This window comes from Callionymus lyra, chromosome 4 (genome assembly GCF_982586985.1).
Source record: "Callionymus lyra chromosome 4, fCalLyr1.hap1.1, whole genome shotgun sequence".
Lineage (NCBI taxonomy): Eukaryota > Metazoa > Chordata > Actinopteri > Syngnathiformes > Callionymidae > Callionymus > Callionymus lyra.
In genome coordinates this window covers 36816924-36839494 of record NC_141821.1, presented here as the reverse complement: position 1 = coordinate 36839494, position 22571 = coordinate 36816924, and the positions used below count along the sequence as shown (strand labels likewise).

The 22571-nt window shown below is 36.8% G+C and overlaps 1 protein-coding gene across 3 annotated transcripts in view; it reads left to right on the top strand.

Annotated features, from left to right (window-relative positions):
• The first annotated feature begins 882 nt into the window (after positions 1-882).
• Positions 883-22571, top strand: part of LOC148082833 (phosphatidylinositol-binding clathrin assembly protein) — a 65479-nt gene continuing 43790 nt past the window's right edge. For all 3 annotated transcript variants that reach the window (XM_087790097.1, XM_087790096.1, XM_087790095.1), the window contains exons 1-2: positions 883-1878; positions 17591-17733. In XM_087790097.1, coding sequence (XP_087646223.1) covers positions 1749-1878; positions 17591-17733 — 273 coding nt within the window. In that variant the 5' untranslated portion in view covers positions 883-1748. The remainder of the gene's footprint in view (positions 1879-17590; positions 17734-22571) is intronic.

Genomic DNA, 22571 nt, shown 5'->3' with positions numbered 1-22571 from the left:
ATAATCATCATCCCCCATGTTTTGGTGAGCACACTTTGATCTTAGGCAGCACCGATCACAGCATCACAACATCTTTCACATTTCATTTTACCTTGAGCTCCCACAGAGTTTGTCCTGGAATTAGCAAAGGCTAATGTTTAACTTAGGGATACATTTCTATCTGTACTTTGATAATAATCCATCCAGACCTTTATGGGAAAATAAGAGATTTAGTTCTTGCTGGTATTGCTAAAGGAGAATGTGTACCTGTACTTATTTTAATGACCAATACTTTTCGAAAAAATAAATGAATTAATAGTTCCATATATAGTAGTAAAATGTATATATATACAGTAATAGTTGTTCAAGTTCCTTTTCTAATCTAAATTGTCATTTAATTGCAGTAGTAACTGATCCACAGCAACAAGTCACATAAAATGTATATACACAGTACATCCATTAGATGTCCAATAAAACCCTTGTTTACTCCTTAAAGGATATAACAAACACGAATTTCTCATTGTTGGTATTTGTACTTGGACCGTCTTTTTTTTCGTAAAATATAAAAAATATTTCTGTTTTTACAGTTTTGTAAAATAAAGTCTATAACGTTTATGCATGTCGATGATGTCTGTAAACTCGAGTGTCTTCGATTTCTGGAACGTTAAATTATTGTCTGCTAAAATAATCTAGACAATTGAGTGTAATGTTATATGTTAACTGGGCTGTGTTCCTCGTGAGGTCGGTTTTTAAACAAAAAGTCTTATGCTAAAATTCTAGAAATGTTGAAAAATCCTCGTTTCGTACTGGAAGTGTAAATTCCGAGTCTGAGATCGTCCCCTGAAGGCAGCTCGGTTGTGAGATCAGCTGATTTTTTTACGCTGCCATTTTGTCCGGCGGAGCAGCAGCAGCCAGTCTGAGACTCACCCGCTGCGGAGACGCTCCAGACAGGCAGGCAACACGGGACTGTCGCCACTTCAAACCACGCTGATAATGTGGAGGCGGCAGCTGGACTACACCCGGGACCGAGCCTGAGAACCTCGTCGGTTCAATCTCACACATACGGGAACTGTCATATTTTGAAACTTACCGGCTCTTCAGTGTAAATCTTACCCGGGACTCGCTCGCTCTCGCTCGGTCTGACAGGTCGGCTAACCCCGCTAGCTTTTTTCGGCTAACATACATTTGTATGTTTCCACTGGGACTATTTTTATCGTCATCGTAAAAAAATCGAAAACAATGCGCTGCTTGATTTTGGGTGACTTTTTGTGCCCGGGGGAGGGTTTGTGATAGCAGCTGAGCTAACAAGTTGACGTGGAGGAGGAACTCTTGATCTGTTCCAGATTGTTGCTGAGATTTATCCCGGATCGTTCCTTCTCTCCAGCTATAGGTCTGACTCCCCACCGAACAAACCCTCGGGGCGACTTACCAGCCTGCCAGCGAGCTATGTTTATTTGCGGCCAGAAAGTAATTTCCAGTGTTTACAAATTCCACAGCGGGACTCTTTCCTGGTTCGAGAACTGCAGCGGAAACATTAGCTAACACACACTAGCCCGGGTTAGTTGTGCTAATAGATAGGTAGATAGTTGAGAACTCACAAGACACAGTACATCGGTTAATATCCGGATTTTGACTTTGCGGAAGTCCCCGGTTTTTGGTTGTTTTCCCGCACCTGGACAGGAGGAGCTCCCACCGCTTGACTTTGAAGTCACTTCGAGTACTGTTGACAGATCGATTGTGATTATTGCTCACCGATCGAACACGCAGAGATGTCGGGCCAGTCTATCACGGATCGGATCGCAGCCGCGCAGCACAGCATGACCGGCTCTGCCATCAGCAAAGCGGTCTGCAAAGCCACCACGCATGAAGTCAGTGGACCCAAGAAGAAACACCTGGACTGTGAGTAGATGTTCTGTCAGTGCTGATCCATCGTTCCCCACAGGGCCTTTGCTTGTGTGTCAGCACAAGAAATGGCAATAAAATACCCCAACCGCAAAACTGATCTACACATTTACATTTGTCAATTTATACATGTTTATTAGAAACCGTGTATTAAGTATAATATTCTGAAGGGATCCATTTTAATGTTTCCATTCTTGGTTCCTATTAGATGAACACCGATTTTCTTTGTCTTTACAAATCATGTTGGAACAACCTGCATATCTCTTGGTCATTAGAACTAGAACTTGGAGCTCCAGCACATTAGTTCAAAGGACACACTTTAAAGTCATTGTTTATTTTGGCCAGTTACCTTTATCGATTGATCACTATTCCTAGAATAAAGGTAAATATTACCACATGCAAGCAAGAACATTGGCAGAATTGTTTTTCAAGATAGTGAGTTATAAGGTAAGGTAAGGTAAAACTTTATTGATTGAAATTATAAAATTGTTTATATTGAAGAACATTATTGACTTCATCTGGTGAAAGACCCTTGGCCCTTGAATATGTATTCCTGGAAGCTAACCTGAGCCAGAGACAACACAAGGGAATTCTCTTTTGTATAGTGTGAGTCTTCAGTAAGATTTCAATGGGTCACTAATAAATGACTGTTTATTTAATGGCATAATAAAGAAATGATAATTTTTAAAGGTCAGGCCTTGTGAAATGCAAATGAGCATGTAAAATTTATAAAAACACTGTAATCAGACGGCATAAAAGAGTGGCTTTTTCCCTTTTCTAAAGCGCAATAAAACATGCTTTCTACAAAACGGGTGAAATCTTGTCATTTTCAGAAAATAGTATTTCATGAAGACAAAATCTTGTGGATTCAGGTTGATTGAAAGAGGAAGGACACAGAAAGATCAGACTTTTCTTGAAATTTAAGATCATGTCAGGAGATCTTTGGATGAGCAAGAATGAAGAATGTTTATGTGAATGTAATGCATGTTGTAAAATGTAGTGGGTACTGTGGTTTGATAGCTTATTTAAGCGGACAAATCAGGGTAATTTGAAATAAGCCAACACCTATCTCTAAATTCCCATATAGTTTATTTGCAATTTATAGCTAACTTGTCATAGTGGATGGACCCTAAACTCCGAAACTCTATGATAAACTGCACAAAAAGATGACTCTGTCGTCGGTGAATATATAGCGTTCTGGTCACGTGTCCAGCATGCCTGCAGCTGCCGCCTCCAGCTGCTTCTGATAGTTCCGCGACAGGAATGCTGATTTGTCAGAAACACTGAGCTTCTTCACTGAGTGAATGAATCAGATGCAGAGTCAGACAGTGTCTTTCTGTAAAATCCAGCTGACTCGCAAGTTAACCTGAAAGCTGTAATGTGCCGTCATATTTACAATTAGATATAGATGGAAGAGTCCTGATTTCCTCGTCTATCTCAACTCTGAACGATTCTGTCTGTACTCTCTACATGTACTGGAAAATACAATTTCAGCATTTATAAATATCCATTGAATACTATTTTGTCATCTTACAACAAATTTGCTTTATAACTTTATTTTGTCCTTATTTTATTTGTCTGATCAGTATAAAAAAATGTAAATTGTAAATTGGCTATTGTATATTGGTTCAAATGTTTAATGAAATAATCTTTACAAAAATATATTTTTGGTTTATCATTATAAATTACCATCTATGTTTCAGTTGCAGGTTCATTGAGCAAATTGAATGGATACACGTTAAATCATGTTAAAATTCCGCATACAGAAACTGAAATAATTTCACACATTATTACTTTTTTGTGAGTTGGTGCAGACAGATTGTCTCAATGGCTACACAGATGTAAGTTACAATTGCAAATAAACTAGTTGGAAAATTGAAGTCGGCCTTGTCAACCTCTTGAGAAACCATCATGATTTCAACAGTTTGTAGGACAGAAAATGCATCAGAAGTGCTGATGTAAGTGCTTGCTTGTCTGTATGGGAAGCACATGTTTGTTCACATCTCAGACACATCCATCACCTCCTCCTCACTCTTCTTTGAGCAGCAGACGTATCCATGTATTGTCTTCTGTCCTTCGTGATCTTGGATGGACCTTTACAACCAGTGTGCCATGTCAAGCTTAATAATCTCATTGTATTGATTCCTTTGAGAGTGCAATGACCTCTATGTCATTGGAGTGGACAGCAGGTGAACGTGTTACAAAGCCAGGTTTTCTTGTCGTTTCACCTTAAAGCAGATCTACGCCATAGCTGTTTTCTCCAGGCTATAGTGTGAGATTCAGCGACTGTGATAACTACCTTGTGAAGATATTAAAAGCCTACTGAACTAGTCAGTAATGTTATTGTTAGTTGAAATGTTATGTTTTTTTTTACCAGGCATCCAGGAATGTTAATCCTAATGATGCCAGTAATCCACAGCTACCATGAAAGACTTCTATTTCATAATACTAAAACTAGATTGCACAGCCTCTATGGAGAACATATATATATATATATATATATATATATATATATATATATATTATATTATGACTGGATGTGTGAAACCCACTGTTGTCCACCAGCACTCTTCAATTCAAACTTTGTATTGCAATACAATGAAATACAAACTGATTATGGAAGCTTTGCCGATGATCGTTGCCCCTCTGGTCAATGGCAGTGTTCCCACCAGGTGTGCCGCATTGTTTCTGAAGCGTTCAGAAAAGCTCTCTTTACCTCAAAAACATGGCTCTTCTGTTTGTAATTCTTCAATGTAAGAATAGAGCTGTAGGTTCAGACAGGAAGTTAGTCAACATAAAATGTTGGTCAAAATGGGACACCGTGTCCATACTTCAAAATCTCCCTTTACTTGCATTAATTATGGAGTTGGAAAAGCCTACGATTTAGCTTGACAAACATTCCCACTTGAGTTGTATTGGCAAGAATCTGTTGATACGATGCGTATCACAAAACATGTGTGACGTTGTGATATATTGCGATATAGTTCCATATGGTAGGAATGACAATATATTGTTTCTTTTAAAGATACAACACTTTTTTCTGGCTTTTACAACAAAGAAATTAGCAAATACTTTCTCTAATCAAATGTTAAGTGCTTCTCCAAATATGAACAAAAACTGTAAACCTATATTAACAATGCAACAAGAACGTTTCTTATTGTTGACTTTTATGCGGTCGAGCAAAGTTTCTCTCGTCTCCACAGAACGGCAAAGTTAACTGCTTCGTTTTGCTTCCTCCTTTCTTCGATCTGCTCAAGTTAGTAGTGTGGAGGGATTTCTCCTCAACATCCATGCACAACAACACTGCAGCGGTGCTGCTGCTGTTAGCTCTGTTGTTAGCAGCAGCTGCTTCACTGGTGTTACCTGACATCAGTGCAAATATAGTGCTTTCGAATATCGATACAGTATCGGGAGTGAAAATATCGCGATATAATGTTATATTTATATTTTCTTACGCCCCTGATTCCTACTACAAGCAAGGTATGTAACACATGGTTAGGCCAAATATCCACTTGTGGGTTAATGGTTCCCTGTAAATCCAAATGGTGCACCAACTTCTGTGCAATGTTGCAATCTTTGCATGCTTAATCTAATATGTTTTTCTTTTATCTTTAGCCTTATTTATTTCAATGCTATAAACTTGTTTCTGAAACAGCTTAAATGTGTGGGGGAAAAAAACAAGGATACTCAGGTTATATAAAATATCAACACAATGGATGGAAAAAGTCTCAGTGTAGCTGTGTGTTTGTACTGTGTGTTGCAAGAGTTTCTGTTTTGTTGACTTGTAAGATTGTAAGAATTGTTTGGTAGCCTGACATAAGACATGTTCTTGAAACAGGAGATCAACTCTAAAGGTTGTTCTCAAGACAAATTGCTGAAAGTGAGCAGTACATCTGACTATTATAACTCTTTGACAAAGCTACAAGTGGGGACAGAAAGTTTAATGTTCACTGTAGTTGTAACTGAAGTTACAATTCAGGTTATTTTACAAACAAAAGGATAACTGGAGTTTAAACCTGATTTAAGAAAATATGCATATTGTACGGATATTATTGTTGGGTACTTGTGAAACTTGTGAACTCCTAAAAAAACGTCATTTGCAGCTGGGAACAAATGTATTGTTCAATGAACAAACCTCTACAAAGCGCTACAAATGAAGTGATGTATCGTAGACTTTGCCTGAGGGTAAATGTACTGGAACACAGAGTTAAGGACACTCAAGGCAGTGAAGATCTTCAAGGTCTTTTTCAGGGTTTAAATAGCTGATTGGTCTACACTGTGAATTAAAGTTGGAGTGAGCTGATTCATCAAATGCAGATACATATTGAAAGATGATGCACTCAGACCAGAACATGTGGCAAACACCAGAAAATATATTACTTAAGTCCTTAAACGCCATGAAATGCTTGCTTTTTGCTGTGAAAAATGAACATCATGACATTCTTTTTCAAAGGAATGAATAAACTAAATTAATGTTTTTTAGGTAAATGTTCCAAGTGTCATATGTGAAAGTAAAACACATTAAATCTTTATTCTTCTCATCTTTAAACTCGAGTTCTAAGATGTCGCTTTGTTGACCTTCTGATATACAATCTTTGTTTATTATGGAGTAATAATGCTCTTGCATGTTGCTAGTTGCCAGTGTTATTTTGATGGTCATGTGGTTATATCACAACAAGGGAGTGCCCCTAAATGTGGCTAATGAGTAATGCGCTTTAAAGGAAACCCAAGACATCATGTTGCTAAAAAGACAAAGACCGAGTCTCAAGAGGTCAAAAGGCTTTTACTATTTAATTGAAAAAGCATCATGTTTTTGCTTTACTGACAAAATGAGACTCTAGCCATCTGAATGAATTAGTAAGTAAGTAATTTCATTATATAGCGCTTTTCCAGACCTTGCAGAGTAAAGATCGGTTCATTTTTTTTAGAGCCATTTCTAATGGTGGACATGTCCATAATAATTATTAATTGTATAATAATAATAATTTATTTTATACTTTTATTAAAAACACACAATATAGAAAGCGGCAACAATGTAAAGTGAATAAATGGCAGAAAAGGTGAAGAAAATTAAAAAAAACTATTACGGTGGGCAGTTGCACAATTATGTGTATTCCTTTTTTGTCAGAGTGAGACGTGTCTGCTGAGATGTTTTCACTGGCATTCAATTATTGCCATGCAGTGCACTTTTGTAGCCCATGTTTGGAGCTATCAAAATTCAGATTGTTTCTGTGTCACAGCTGTTTTGAGATGTAAAATGAACCCTTCTTCTCTGGCACTCTGTTGTCATGGCAGCAAACCAGTAAAGTGGTTTCTATTAAATGGACTTAAGTTTACGGCAGGCGTTGAAGGTTAAAATGGACTAAGATTGCAGTGATAATTTTATTTTTTATTTTATTTTATTATAATCTTTTTTAACCCTTTTGTGTTGAATTTATATAGGCAAGCCCTGTTTTACCACCAGCTATACACAACCTAATTTAAATAAGTAAGTATTAAACACAGTAATTGTCTGTAGGTACCACTACAGTCTGTTCAAGGGTGTTCTTTCCTCTAAAAACAAGCAATCTGTAATTGTGTAACAACTTTAACATCTTTATCACTGTGCTCTGTTTCTTGAACAAGCTGAAGAGGCGCAGCCTGAGTGATGGTCAATAATAGTCTACACAGTTTCACAATTAATGTCCGAGGTAAAGTTATTCTTAAATATGAAATAAATAAACATGTGTGTAATATCTCTATTAGAAAGAATGTATTTATCCCTCTGGAGATCTCCTATTACTTATCAATCTAATTTGGATTGATCTTTATTGAATTGCAGCTTTTATAATCGGAATAAAAAATTGAAAGAATTGAGTTCAAACTATAAATAAATATTATTTTCTTCAAATACTTAAAGGTCATTGCTTTCTATGTCTTGCCCAACATCAACACGGCTTCCAGTTCCTTCATCCAACATGCAACATTGTTTTTGCCAGCTGACTGAACTGCTGGCCCATATTTTCCCAGGACACCCTGCTACACTGGACCATTTCCAGCACTACTATAAAACTGGGTTAGACTTGCATGACAAATTGATGTGATGCTAGAGGTGGGACCTCCAACATCTGCGATTGACTGTGAGACTGGACTCCCTTGACTTCAGGTGGTAGAGTGACTTTGTTAGTGTGATGTCTTAGAGGACATGTGTGTGACTAGGGGTGTGTATAGGCAAGAATCTGGCAACACATTACATATAACATCTCACGATATAGGTGAAACAATATGATGCATTTCAATATATTGCCATACTGTAGGAACAAGGGTTTATTGGATTTAATTTAAATAATGTATTATTTAGGAAAACTATCGCTGTAGCATAGTAAACGCACAAAGCTTCTACATGCTTAAAATCGTCCTACTGGATTAAAGCGGATCTTTTTTTGTATTTCACAAGAAAATAAATGCAACCAAAATTGATTGAATATTTGCTTCTAAATTAAAAAATAAATCGATACCGCGCTGTTCAATATTGATACGGTATCATGGAATTAAACCTAATGAAGTAGGGATTGGTATCGATCAATTATTTTCAATACTAGTACCAATACTGACACCTTTACTTTGACAGTGTTTCCTGAACATTACCAATTTTCTAAGCCTAATTTAAATAAAAAATACCATTTGTTTACACAATGTACAATTCTTGAGTTTTTAGCTTTGGGAGGATTCCACTCCAGGCCCCTTTCTCACCCGCAAATAAAATCCAGTGTATATATATTTATAAATAATTGCATAACAATTTTAAAGTAAGCTGAAGTTGGTAAAAAAGGTCCTTTTTTAATTGGCTTTTAAAATGTAATATTAAAAATTTAAATAACATTTCAGTTAAACAACAACATTTTAGTCAAAATTAAGTTATCTTTCTAATGTATATATTATATTTGCGGTGCAAGGTTTAATGGCACCACCACATGACAAAAATACTGTTAAAATCATGAGCTACATGAGGCTCAATGAACTAAGTCACTAAACTTTCCCCCATCAAGCACAGATTACAACACTGATAAATGTGAACCTAAATCGATATCTCGCTTTACTTTGGTTTCATTTTTGGAGTTAACATTTTAAGGCCAAAAAATCTACTGTTACATTTTTCAATTATATTCTGAGAAAGTTTTGTTATCTACATAAATGTTGACTCTGTCATTATTAAAGCATTCCTTTCCTCTTACAGCCACTTCGCCAAAGTATGCAGGGAAATGAAACGTTCAGGACATTTAAGGCCACAAAAGTCCCTGCTCACTTCCTGCTCTTTGTATAGCATTGATTCCAGTCCTGATAGGTGCGGCAGGGTGTAGCTGGTTAGCATGAGTGGCCGCCTCTGTTCTCAAGTGATCTGAGGTGAGCCTAATGCTATCTAAACAGCCGGACGGCCCCTCCTTGGCTGCAGAGCCAAGATAGGCCCAGTTTAGACTACAAGGCAGGGAAAAAATGCTTACTCCTGATGGTCTATGTCTGATCCAAGCCCAAGGGAGTAGTGCACACAGAGAATAAAGTGTGTGTGGGTTGTGTTTAAGAGCGTCCCTTGAGAGCTCTATAGTAAGTGTGTATTAAGTCCAATACAAACAAGCTAACCAATACTCAAGTGTCTATTGTGAAGCTTACTTTATGATTGATTTGTCAAAGGTTTTTTAAACTACCTTTTTTTTTTTTTTTTTTTTTTTTTAAATGCATAAATGTGGATTAAAATGTTACTTACTTTGCATCATTTTGATCACATTAAATATTTGCTACATTACTGAAAACCCTGAAACGTGGTCGGCATGGACCTTCAGCTAAGTAGTTGATTTTCTGCTGCACTGCTTTAATTATTTCTTGGGAATGTATTCATTCATTCATTAACGGAGAAGTAACTGGGTCAACTAATTATTTTTGCCACAAGCATCTTATTTTACTGCCTGACTGCTCATCCATTAATTGACTTACTTGGTGACTCACCATCCCAACTGAAAGATAACTGCAGAGGAGCCAATAAATATGGCTGAGCGATGACTTATAAACAGTCCTTCTATATTCATAAAATATGCGTGGCTATTATGAATTAAGAAGTTTCCTGATCATTTTTACAATTGTGTGTTTTTTCACTCAAATGTTGGTGTCATGGTTTACAGGAACTCCTAACTCTTTGTCTGGTTATCTGCGACTCACTTCTGCTGCAGATTGAGGTCAAAGAAAAAATGCAGAAATTGAAAAGTAAAATGTCTTTGTCCATAATTTTAGTTTGAAGCCTTTTTATCCTTCATTCTTCAAATGAAATGGAGCCAAATTCAGGGTTAAACGTCCTCTTCAAAAGAACACTCATTGTTCCTTCACCCAAACTAATCCAATGAGCTGCACTCAACTAACTGGAGGGACCACTAAAACTCATTTTCCGCCACATTTAGTTTATCAAGCAATGGTAGTTTGAAACCAGCTTTGTCTGTGCTGGTGTGTGTGTGTGTGTGAGAGTGAGGAAGAGAGTGTGTGTCATATGTGAGAGCGTGTTTGGGAACATTCAGTGCTTCTGTTTCTCTCTCATTCTGATGGCGTGATATTTTTAGCCCTTCTTTCTTTGACTGGTTCAACAGCTTGTTTTTCTTCACATACTCTACCTGTGTGGCTGTACGCGTGTCTGCCTGCCAGTCGTCTTGTATCCGCGTCACAAAGTTCTTTTTTCCGCTGATAAAACATCCCTCGCAGAGACAGGCGCTCGCAGAGACTTCAGGCCTATTCGGTTGACAAGATTTCCCGACTCTTCCATGAAAATGGCAGGAGATGATGAGCGTCTCATTTTTTTATTTTTTTTATTTCTCTGTGTGCAAAAGAAACTGAGACGGGGAATAAACTATTCTTGTTTAAGACCCCAAGCGGGAATTAAAGCTAGGGAAGCAGAGCGTTTCTATTTATAGACCAACCTCTGATGAAACTTTCTATCCCCTCTGTCTCCTAAATGTTCTGTACTCGTCTTTTTTCATTAAGTATGTTGTAACGTTTCAACGACTTAACAACTTTATTCGTCTATTTATTGCATGCATTCACTCTCATTCAATTTACATTTCTTTTTCTTAAATTTCAGTACCAGTATTTTAGGGCCTATAACTATAAATGTATTAATTATTTAGTATGATTATGAATTGTCATTTGATTGTGATTGATTGTGTCAGAAGAGCTGAAGTAGTTTAAACACTTTTTTCACTTTTACTTAATTTAAAAACATAGTTAAACATGTCGTTTGCCCCTGTTATCAGTTTTATCTTGATCTTTAAAATATATACTTTATTGAATATTGTTTAAGCGCCATGTGACCCTGGTCTGGAAAAGCGCTATACAAATAAAAATTACTTACTTACTTACTTACTTACTTCCAACATGGTCGACTCACCATCTTTGGATACAGCATAATCATCAGTTCCTGTTCTTTAGAAAACCTCCATTAGGATAGAAGAGCTGCGCATATTTGTTGTACTGAGGAGTTGTACTGCAGATCCGCTGCGTGTACCACACAAAATCAGTTTAAAGTCAGTAAATACAACAGGAAGTAATACGTAAGATGAGGCTGATAGGATATTAAGTGCACATAAGGGCCAAGAAATTAGGTAAAAAATGCGCTTTACACATTTTTACGCAAACTTCCTATTTCATTTTTCTCTAACGCACTGCACGATTGTGTTTAACTAACGCCAGTTTATCTCCATTTTACTATCAGCTTATTTCATTTGCTGTGCTGGGTCTATTCTTCAGTATTCAACAGAATTTAGATTCAGAAATATTAATGATGTAAAAAAAAGAAATTAAAGTCTTAATTTTGTGTGCGCGCTCCCATATCAGCAGGATTTATGAGCGCTAGTGCGAGGGAGGGCCATGTAGTGGTGGAATCCTCTTTTGAGGCAAACCCGCTCTACAAGAAGACAGACAGCGAGGACACAGAAATTAGTGGTATACGCCAGACGAGGTGCTGATACTGCGGAGTGTTAATCTTCAGCAGACTGAAGCTGCACTCCTTCTGCTGCCTCCTTTGTCTGTCTCTTTATGTCTGTTGGGTAACCTGGAGGGTTTTCCCTCTGTTACCTAGTTACCGTTCACATTTGAAATGGAGGATTGTCAATTTCTAGCAAGCTTGATTTGTATAGTACTACACACCATAATGATTGCACATCTCTAGACACAAAGGGGACATGTGCAGCAATGAGTGTCAAATCTATATTATTCATGGCAATGCACCTTAATGATTCTATAACCAAGGTTTTTTATATTAGGAAAATGTCCTTTGAAAACCACAGCTCAGACAAAAGTAGGATCTATTTTCAAAAGAACATAACACCAAGAGTTTTAATCATGTCTTAGCACAACTGTGAAATATGTTTAGCTTGTGTAAGGCTCAAAGCAGTATCTGTATTGCCTAGAGTGCTAATGAACAAGTCAATTAACTGCAGTCATTAAATATCCTTGTTCTTGTGTGGTGTTCAGGGACATTAGTTGTAGTTATCAGGTCCTACTTAAAACTTTACTGCATAGCAAAAAAGCATTTTTCTGATATCATTTTTGGAAATGTTATATACCCTTTAGTTGTAATCGAAACCAAAGGTATTGTATAGCAACACACCCCTAAGAAAACGTACTACATTTTTATCTGTGATCGTATACACTGTCCATGTATTTATGTCTTTTCTAAAACTCGATCATTACGATTTCATGTATTTCAGTAATTTATGTGATGTACACCTACACCCATGTTTACCTATAGAGAGACGAGGGTGAACGAGATCGGAAGAAAACAATGGGCCAGGAAACATACATAATTAAATAAATAAATTAATTAAACAATTTCCCAAAGGAGACCTCCTGAGGGATCAATAAAGTTTTACCTTACCTTACCTTACCTTAATGTTCACTCATGCATTACTTAATACATTAAAGTTAAAATTAAGTCTGCTATAAGATTCTTTGACTCTTGGGAAAAAGTACAAAACACGTTTTTATTCATTCCTGACGGAATAATAATTCAAAGTCAAGGTTATAGTCACACTCTTGTCATCTATGTTACCTGCATGGTTTAATAGCTTTTCATCAACAACTCTCATCCCCTGAGTCACAGGCTAGACACTTTCCCCTCCTCCTTATCGGTTGTTTTTTTTATGATAGTGAATTATGCTCTGTAGTCTTTTCAACTTTCAACCCTCTGTTTTAAAATCTCAATCACCATGTTATGGGTGATGCTCGTAACTGTGGTGTTTTAATGGACAACCACAGAAGTTTTTTATGCATAAATGTCAGTTGTTTTTCAATATTGAAAATCATTTTTGGACCGAAATACACCACATCATCCTAAGATGTACTAATATCTTCCCATATTATAACACTTGTCAAGCGCTATATAAATACAAATTACTTACTTACTTAAAGGTAAAACATAGTGTATAGTCAATATAATTTAATGCCCCAAGTAATTTATAATATGGTAAATTTAGGCATTAGACTTTTCCTGTAATACTTTTTATCAACAAGCCTTTTTTTTCCCATTTATGTATCCCTTTATTATAACAGATTGAGTAGTTCAGTTGGTCTTCTATTTGGTTCCTTTTTTATTGTACAAGGAAAAAAAAAGAATCCAAATTAATTGAAAATAAGTTTGGATTGATTGTGTTGTTTTGCTATATCTTTTGGCAAGCTTCTCATCACATGCCAAACATGGCATTTTTGCACTGCTCACTCTGGTCTCTTGGTACCAGGAAGTCACTGGTCTATTGTGGTTCAGTCAAAGGCCACTAATGTCCGACGACGACCAGTAACAATGGAGCTCTGATCTGAGAGCGACAGAGCAGACTGCTGAGAAGAATGGTATCGTATTCACCTAGAAAGGTTTATTTCTGGTACATGTATAGCGACTCTACTTTAAACTGTGGTGTCATACTTCCTGCTCTATCAAACACTTCCCTTTAAAAGAGCACAACTGTGAGAAGTTGTATTGCTTCATAGGAGAAACATTCTCCTCTTGGTCAACACACTTTTAAGTACACATTTCGTTCATTATTACTTTATTATTGCTTTTAATGAATATCTTTCGAATCAATTTTTCACATTTGTATTGTTTACCAACACAATCTAATTACCTTTTAAGACTGTTTCATGTATAAATATACCAGCAGTACCTACTTTTAACTTGAAAAAGACATGTCAGAACTAAAAGGAAACAGACAAATTATAGCCCTCCATCGCACTCACATTCCTGTTGTAACCTTTTAGTACTTTTGCCTGTTGTATTGACTTTTGACATCGAACAGTGTTGTGGTTTTCTTTTTATTAACTTCAAATGGTTCGTAATGTGCCAACACTAATTAATGGGGTCAAAATGGAAGCATAGCTGTCAAACAAATAATGGGTCACAGCATGGTGGCCAGCATCTCTCAGTGGGTATTGTTTATGTGATCTGTCAAATATCTTGCTTTGCAGAAAAATATATTTGAAATTACTTTTGTCATTTATTTTGGTGAACATTTTGAAAATGAATCGCAGAAGGAAACAAACATGTAGAAGAACAAGTTGTGTTCTGCAAATTGGTTGGGGAAAAATATGTTGTTTTGGTTTTCTCCCAGCTATTTTTTTCCAGTTTTAAATGTTTTACACCTTCATTAGGTTTTCCTTTTTGCAGTTTTACTCTTGGGTGTCATGCTTGCTTACTTCTTCCTTTTGGCACATTTGTAGCGAACCAGCACTTCCTGAATAAGTGAGAATCTACGTGCTCTTTGCATTATCACTAGCACACACACACATGCATGAGCGTCCCCACAGACCCAATCAGTGCTTCTTTTAGTTCTGACTCCATGCCAGACCTAATGAAAAAACATGAGCTGTTTTAAAGAGCAGGCTCTGTGGACAGACAGAAGAAGGACGGCAAATAAAAAAAGGCAGAGTCAGAATTAAATGAGATTGAGTGGACAGACTGTGGCATTTGAAGAGACAACTAATTAACTGAGTCACCAGTCGCTCTTAATACCTGCAATATGAATTGGCTGCTATTATCTATGGAACCATCATGCAGGGGGAAACACAAGGTTAAATGAACTGCAGAGGGAGAGAAAGGAGGATGTTAGTGTAATGATATGCAACATTCATAGTGCATCTATTCCTTTTACACATGAGGAAGGTCATGAGGGCGAGAACATTGATTGGAATCGTCATCAAGGGTTATCTTCAGTTGGAACTTGTGCAATTCAGCAAAGCCAATATCAATGTCAATTAAAAGAGGAGAAAGTTGGAGTTGCCACGATGTGACCTGATGCCTTCAGTGATGATGCACAAGATAATTGTTTTTAGGAGACTAGATTTGGGGCTGAACGATATATCGTTGTCCTATCTCTATCGAGGTTATTGTTTGTTTACACAAACTAGGAATTTCGTTCTTTACAATTGTGCAAATTTGAACATTAAATGTATTTTAAAGACTCTGAAATATTGCAATTTATTTAATATTTCATATTAATGTCAATATTTTCACTTCCAACTAGTTGTAATTACGAACTAAAACCGTCTACTTCATTTATTTGTGTTAATATTTATTACAAACAGTGAGTTATACTGTAATGCATAATCCTATGCTTTCGACATCCTCATGTAATGTTTTTATTTTTCTGAAAAATATTTGCTTTTCACTAAAAATCATATTTTATATGAACAATTTATGTGAATTTTTTTTTAACGTTTAAACATTGATGAGTCCATTGAATTCCCCTTACTTTTTGTTTAGCTATGACATCTCTCCATTAAAATGCTTACAATTGGTGGCTGCCTAATAATGGACTGGTGAAGTAGAGGTTGACTCCAATAATGAATGTCCACCCAAGTGTCAGATTACGTCATAATCATAAGTATTGGCTTGAAATTGCACCATTTGCTGTTTGTGTGTGTTTCAAGAGAGAAGTGGGAGTGATGTCACATTGATGGAACGATCGGGAATGATCAAGTGTAGGAAGAGCAGTGTACTGAGCGAGATAATGTGCCGAGTGAATAAAGGTGTCTGCACATATTTAAGCGTGTGCATGTGATTAGCGTGATGAAGTCTCCCGACTGGAATTTGTACTGTTACAGTCCCGTCTCAAGTCTAATGAGAAGACCGTTTCCGTAGTTACCAGGTGTGTGAGCTGGCAGCCCGTAATGTCCTGTGGAGAAGAACAAAGGACTGAGAGGAGGTGGATGAAGGGATGAAGACGGAAGATTGAAAGAAATGCATGGGGGGAGGGGATGGATGGGAATTGTTGATAGATGGCCTACATCAGATTTGAATGTCTGTATTGATTTTGGAGATCTTTTGCATGTTGTGAGTTGATGTGCTGAATCCAAAACGAGAAGGTTTAACTAAATCCTTTTAAGTCGATGTAGCGGCGAGGTGCTAAGCTTTTAGTTTTGACTGAGGTCTTTCAGCTTGAAGTCGAAAATTGAATCCACTACAGGGTAATGGGTCTTGATGGGCGCTAATGCCATCTAAGTTTTGGTTGAACATGGATACCTGCTGCATCACTTCCAAGTTTTCCGTGGATCAAAAGTGAAAAAATGATGGCAATGATGCAGTGAAAATAGTAGGAAAGACCACAAAAGACATGGCCAAACTTAACTTCTCACTATTTTGACTAACCTTGAATAATATCTAAAAAAGAAAACTCACAAACAACTAGAGTGTGTTTAATCTTGTGCATGATTTTGCTTATAGGACTCTGGATTGTGGCGAGAAGTAAAATAAATCATTTGAAATTTTCCAGAGAGAAATAGTGAAACTTGGAGACAATACAAAAGAGGGATTTTTTTCAAACCACCAATAGTGATCTCAAACTTAAGGTCTGGATGAAAAAAACGTTTTTGTAGTCAAGGTTGGAGGCCTGTGAATAATTTGAAAGGAGATTAGGCTGTACTTCTTCTCCTATTGTAGACTCTCGTGTTAAGGTCAAATGTGATGACAAAAGCTTGTCATAGAGAGTTGCCAAGTGGTAAGACTGTAAAGCCTTTTATTTCTCAACAATACTCACTCATAAATCTTTAAAATAATCGAATGCTCCATGATTTCTTATATATTTAATTACTATAACTGTCTCATGCTGTTTTAGGAAAATACATAGTTCATTTTTGTAATGCAAATATAATCTTTGAAATATGTCTTTAAATATTTCTATAAAATGTTGTTCTTCACAAATCAAATTTCCCACATTCTGTATCTTCCTTCATTTTCAGAATCGTATATCTGGAATAGATGCATATCTATAGAGTTTGTGTTTATCATCCGTACTGTTCTCAGAAATTACCCAAGTTTATTCTGCATTACACTCTATACTGCAGTCTAAGGAATACCGTGTCTTTTACATGTGTTTTAGCTCCAGGAGAAAAACCAGCTGTGGCATCTGCCATCCCTACCTATTTTTAATTAGTTTACTCCATATTCACAAGTAATCCCTTTCGTCTTAAGTTAAATAGAGTTGTAAGCTACACAATTCAAGATTGCTTAAAGGCTTTTTGAACATCTGAGAATTGTTGCATAATTCCGCTTCAAGGCTACTTCTGTTGTCTTTTTCAATAGTGAACATACCACTGCAGTGAAAGGTTTGATATGTTAACTTGAATGCACTTATCTTGGTCTGTGTCTAATAAACTCTTGAAATGTTCTTCTAAATCTCTTGCTCTCGTGTCATCTCTTATCTTGCAGATTTGATCCACTGCACTAATGAGATGAACGTGAATATTCCCCAGCTGGCCGACACACTGTTCGAGCGCACAGCCAACTCCAGCTGGGTGGTGGTCTTCAAAGCCCTTATCACCACACACCACCTCATGATGTATGGGAACGAGGTGGGTGACTCACACGCAAAACACAATCCAACAGTAGAACGTGTACTCGTGAATGGAGTGTTTTGTTTAATTGAATAATAGTAATTTGCTTTATCAAATTTCATATGTATAGTACATTTGGAAGAATAAAAAAGATACAGCAACATAAGAAGGCAAATGTTTGTGGAGTTGTTTCAGTATGTACTCTTTCTACTGGCTGGCTACCAGCCGAAAGGGTCAAAGTTTGACCCGGTCCTCATTTGAGATCAGTGGACTACTCCCTTTTTCCCAAGATTATGATGCCAACTCCGTATAATAAGTTGTATGTTAATGACGCTTCATGAAATAGTTGATTCGGGTTTATGAGTGTGATACAGTGTCCTCATGGTTAAAGCCTACTAGATGGTGAACCTTTGTTCTTTTGAAATGCTGCTTTAGGAGTCTAACAAGCCAGTAGCTCTTTGTTTCTTCTACCACGCTCAGCCTGACCTCTCCTTATCATCCTCATCAGTAAAAACATGTTGGTCATGTATCACTCAAATGTGCCTTAACTTCCAAACATACTAAAGATCCTTCTGGTTCCACATTACTTTCAATGTTCATTTAATTCTGGAAGTCACCCTTCCATGTTTAGACTAGATCATCACGGTGGGCATTACGTAAGCTTTCCTGTTGGTGGGTCATTGTGTAAGTCTTCAGAAAAGAGGAAATGATGAGGCAATGTTCAACTGTTGACAGAGAACTATGACTAAATTAGCAACACAGAATGTGAGATTCCTGCATCACAGAATGTGAAATTGATGACATTGTTAGATTTCCCCGAAATTCAAACTTGATCAGCACCAAAAGGTGGTCATCTGGCATGTCCCTGAGCAAACATTTGGTCTTGTGTCTTTGAACTGTGTTGTTGCTGTAGCTAGGCTTGAGAAATCCCTTAATGACATAAAAAGTAACCCTTCTCAGTGTGTTAAGTAAAACAGGCAAAGTAATAAGACTGTGTCTTAATTGCAACCCTATGGCAATATTAATACAACTATCAAGTATTCAAAATCCAACTGTCGGTGAGTAAGGATTGGAAAGTAGGCTTTGGTTAAATCTTGCATGTTAACATGTTTATGTTTGTTATTCTCTAAAAATAAAAAAAGAATGAAATGAATACGGGTGTGAAAGGTCACGATCTAATGATAGTCTAATGGTTGATTCCAACATTATTTTCTCTGTTTACTGGCCACCTCATATGAATTGTTGAATGTATTTGTCACCTGTTTTTTTTACCAAATCCTTTTCTTCTTTTTCAATTATTAATTTTGTATTTAATTAAATTTACATTTTAGATATGTCAGGGAACATAAACTTGTTAACCAAACTAATAATGTGGACTAATTTAATGTTGGTATGTCTGTAGAGGTTGAAACACCCTTAAGAGCCGCAGGGATGAATATTAAATTAAGGTTGGTTAACTAAAATGCGGGAAGAAACCCATCTGGATAAGAAATCTACCTGTAGGGTTCAGAAAAAAAAATTAATTTCCTATCCATTGATTTAACACGGAAGTAATTTAGGAGCTGTATTCGTATTGTTATAAAGAAAATTACTCACTTCGAGATAAATATTTATTCTATTGAATTTTTTTTAACTTCAATGACATCAAGCAATACTTCAAATGAAATACTAATATATTCAAACGGATTTTTAACGCACTGAGATGATGATGATGTTTATTTATTTTTGGAAAAAGGGTCTATGAAATATGCTAGTTGCAAGTGTAAGCAAATTGCCAGCAGGTAATATACAGTAGTTTGTTACAGTTCTGTCTTCACAGTGTGAGTCTGTGCAAGAAGGTGTGTGTGCTGATGAGCCGGCATTCATCTGGGCTGTCAGGATAGCTCTGCTGACTGAGGCTCAGCAGCCAGGTGTCCCTGCTCCCTCACGGCCAGACCATCCATTACGAGCGTCGGTGGAGGGAAACTGGCTGTAAAAATTACAAGGCACGCTCCCATGGAATTGGGGTCAATAGACTGACTTGTTCCAGGTTTATTTGCGAGAGTGAGGGTGACCTGCGTCTTATCCACATTTAATGTCTGCGGCATATAGACAGTGGTGCGGGTAAGGGGTAAAGTCAGGTGACATGCCCAGAGACACTGATTGATATTGGTTAAGAAAGGAAATCAAGATTTTGTATACAAATTGTACAACAGAATGAATCCATTTAATCACAATTAAAATAATAAATGTTGTGGTTTGAATATAAAAAACATCCATATATCTGCAAGTGAGACGCAGCAGCTGTAGAAGCTAAAGATATTAAATGTCACCAAAGTTTTAGTCACGTTTTCTTAAAAACAACAACTATATTCCCATCCACACAATCTTGATCAAGCAACCAATTTTTTTTTCAAAATAATTCTGATCTGCTGATGTACAATAGATGTCACTGCAGATTGTTGAAACTACAGTATTAATAATGCAACAATAACACATTCACTATTCAAAGGTAAGGAGCTGCGTTCAAATAGTTTTAAGGGTCGCATCTAGCCTTGATCTACACAGCTAATCTATTCTAGTGCGTTACAGCTGTCCTTTCATAGGAATTCCTGGCAGCTGGCAACATTTTGATATGTTCTATTGTTCATGTCTGATGTATTATAACTTTGAACAATTTCATGGCAGCTCAAACATGTGACCTCAAGAGCCTTTTTAAGGAAACAACTTCACACATCAGCGTTATTCTGTTCTGATAAATGGTTTCACACAAGGCATCAGACTCAACAGCACTCGGATCATTTTTCAGGGATTTGGTGCATTAATAAAACTGTGTGAATGTGGAGTTTATCAGGATATAACCTTGTGTTGTTGTGGGTGAGAATGTTAATGTCCAAGACAGACAAATTGGCTTGAAACGGACCTTGTGTTTCTGGCACCACATTACAAAAGAGGAGATGACGGTCCATTTGGGGATTAAAACCTGGGGCTGAAAAATAATAATTTTTCTCAAACATTAGAATACAACACACACAAACAACTTGTAGAATAAATGCTGGAGAAAAACATCAGTATGTCAGTATGTTCACGTTGTTTGGGTAAAATCCAAATAATACAACAAATGTATTTTTAACTAGACTGCCTTTGTTGTGTTTGAATGTGGAACCACAGTGAGTAGAAGACGTCATTTAGTTACAAAGTCCTTTGAAATGTGTAACTTGAGTTTTTTTCGATACAAAACTCAAGTTAAATAGTAATAGAAAGTACAAGTTAAACTACTCAATATCTTCAACAAAAATAAATATTTGTTAAAATGGGAAAATATTCTGCTTTTACATTAAAGGAATTACTATAAGGTTTAGTAGAAAGAAATAATCAAAAAGTGATAATCTATAAAAATCATTCCAAGCAAGTTGCACCTTCTCAAATGGCTTTAACGTCACAAACTGTGATCGTTCACACAAATTGCTACACTCAGATTTAATTATGTAATAAAATCACAACTTTTCATTCCACTCACATATTCCTCCACAGTATATTTGTTTCTTGTTCTCTTATAAGAGAATATAATTATTGTTTGTTTGAGCGTTGAAGTGCTTATCTGCAAATCAACATTTAATTGTTATTTTTGTTCTTCCCTTGAGATTTTTCTCCCCTTACCTGCCAAAGAACAATCCAGACCCCCTCCCAAGAAGGCCCCTCAAATCTTTCCGAGTGATCAAAACTCAATTGTTTTGATTTTTTGAGTGATGCTGCTGCTGATGTAGAGCCTAAATGATTGTATATTTGCCACATTTCTTACATGTACTTTTTAAGATCTATTTTGTCATGTGTAAAATGAAAACTTCCCACACCCACTTTTGTATACAACATTAATATAGACTATCTTGAAGGGAAACCCCAATAGTTCTTTCTCCCTGCTTAACCCAGCTGTTAAAAGCGTTCTCAGACTTTGCAAGGAAGAATTTCTCTTTGTCAACTATGTTATGCCTAATATAATAAAATGTATAATAATGTATAATAATGATATTGTTAAAGTAGGAAGAAAGCATCCAATCCAAAGCATCAGATCTAATGTTCTCTCACATTTAAAAAGAGTACTTGGTATCCTGTGTACATGAAAAAGGAAGTGTCAGAATTTTTTTGATTCACTTCACTTCCTGGTCCTAGCAAACTCGAGCTCTCTACATTTTCTTTTTACAGAACTTCATCATAGAAAATTCGGATTTTCTTTACCCAGTTTTGTCTTTATTAACTTTGATCTCCTTTTGGTCGCAGACCAAAATACTTGCTACATCAAAAGTAACATTGTCTTGTAAAACTATAGATGGGGAAGCCCTCCAATATAATCCTAAGAGGTATACAGCTGTAGCTGTCTGTGTGCAGAAAGTAGACTCTGATGGATTGCACCTCGGTGTAAGGGGGATCAAGAAGAGAGCCTTGACATCAGAGGCAAATACTGGAATAGAGGCTGAAGAGACAGTGTGAAATAGTGTGGAGCTTTAGGGAGGCAGGGAGTAGACGGCGGAGTGTGAGAGTCATTAAGGACATCAGAGGAGACTGGGACAGTCTGGCGAGGACATGGGAGAAAGTGCTGATGGTAGCAGGACACAACCCTCTCTTTTTGTGTGTGTGTGTGTGTGTGTGTGTGTGTGTGTGTGTGTGTGTGTGTGTGTGTGTGTGTGTGTGTGTGTGTGTGTGTGTGTGTGTGTGTGTGTGTGTGTGTGTGTGTGTGTGTGTGTGTGTGTGTGTGTGTGTGTGTGTGTGTGTGTGTGTGTGTGTGTGTGTGTGTGTGTGTGTGTGAAAGCAAAGCACTGAAATAGACCTGCTTGAAGGTTGAGAACAAAAAGGTGTGCGAGACATTGTGTGTGTGTGTC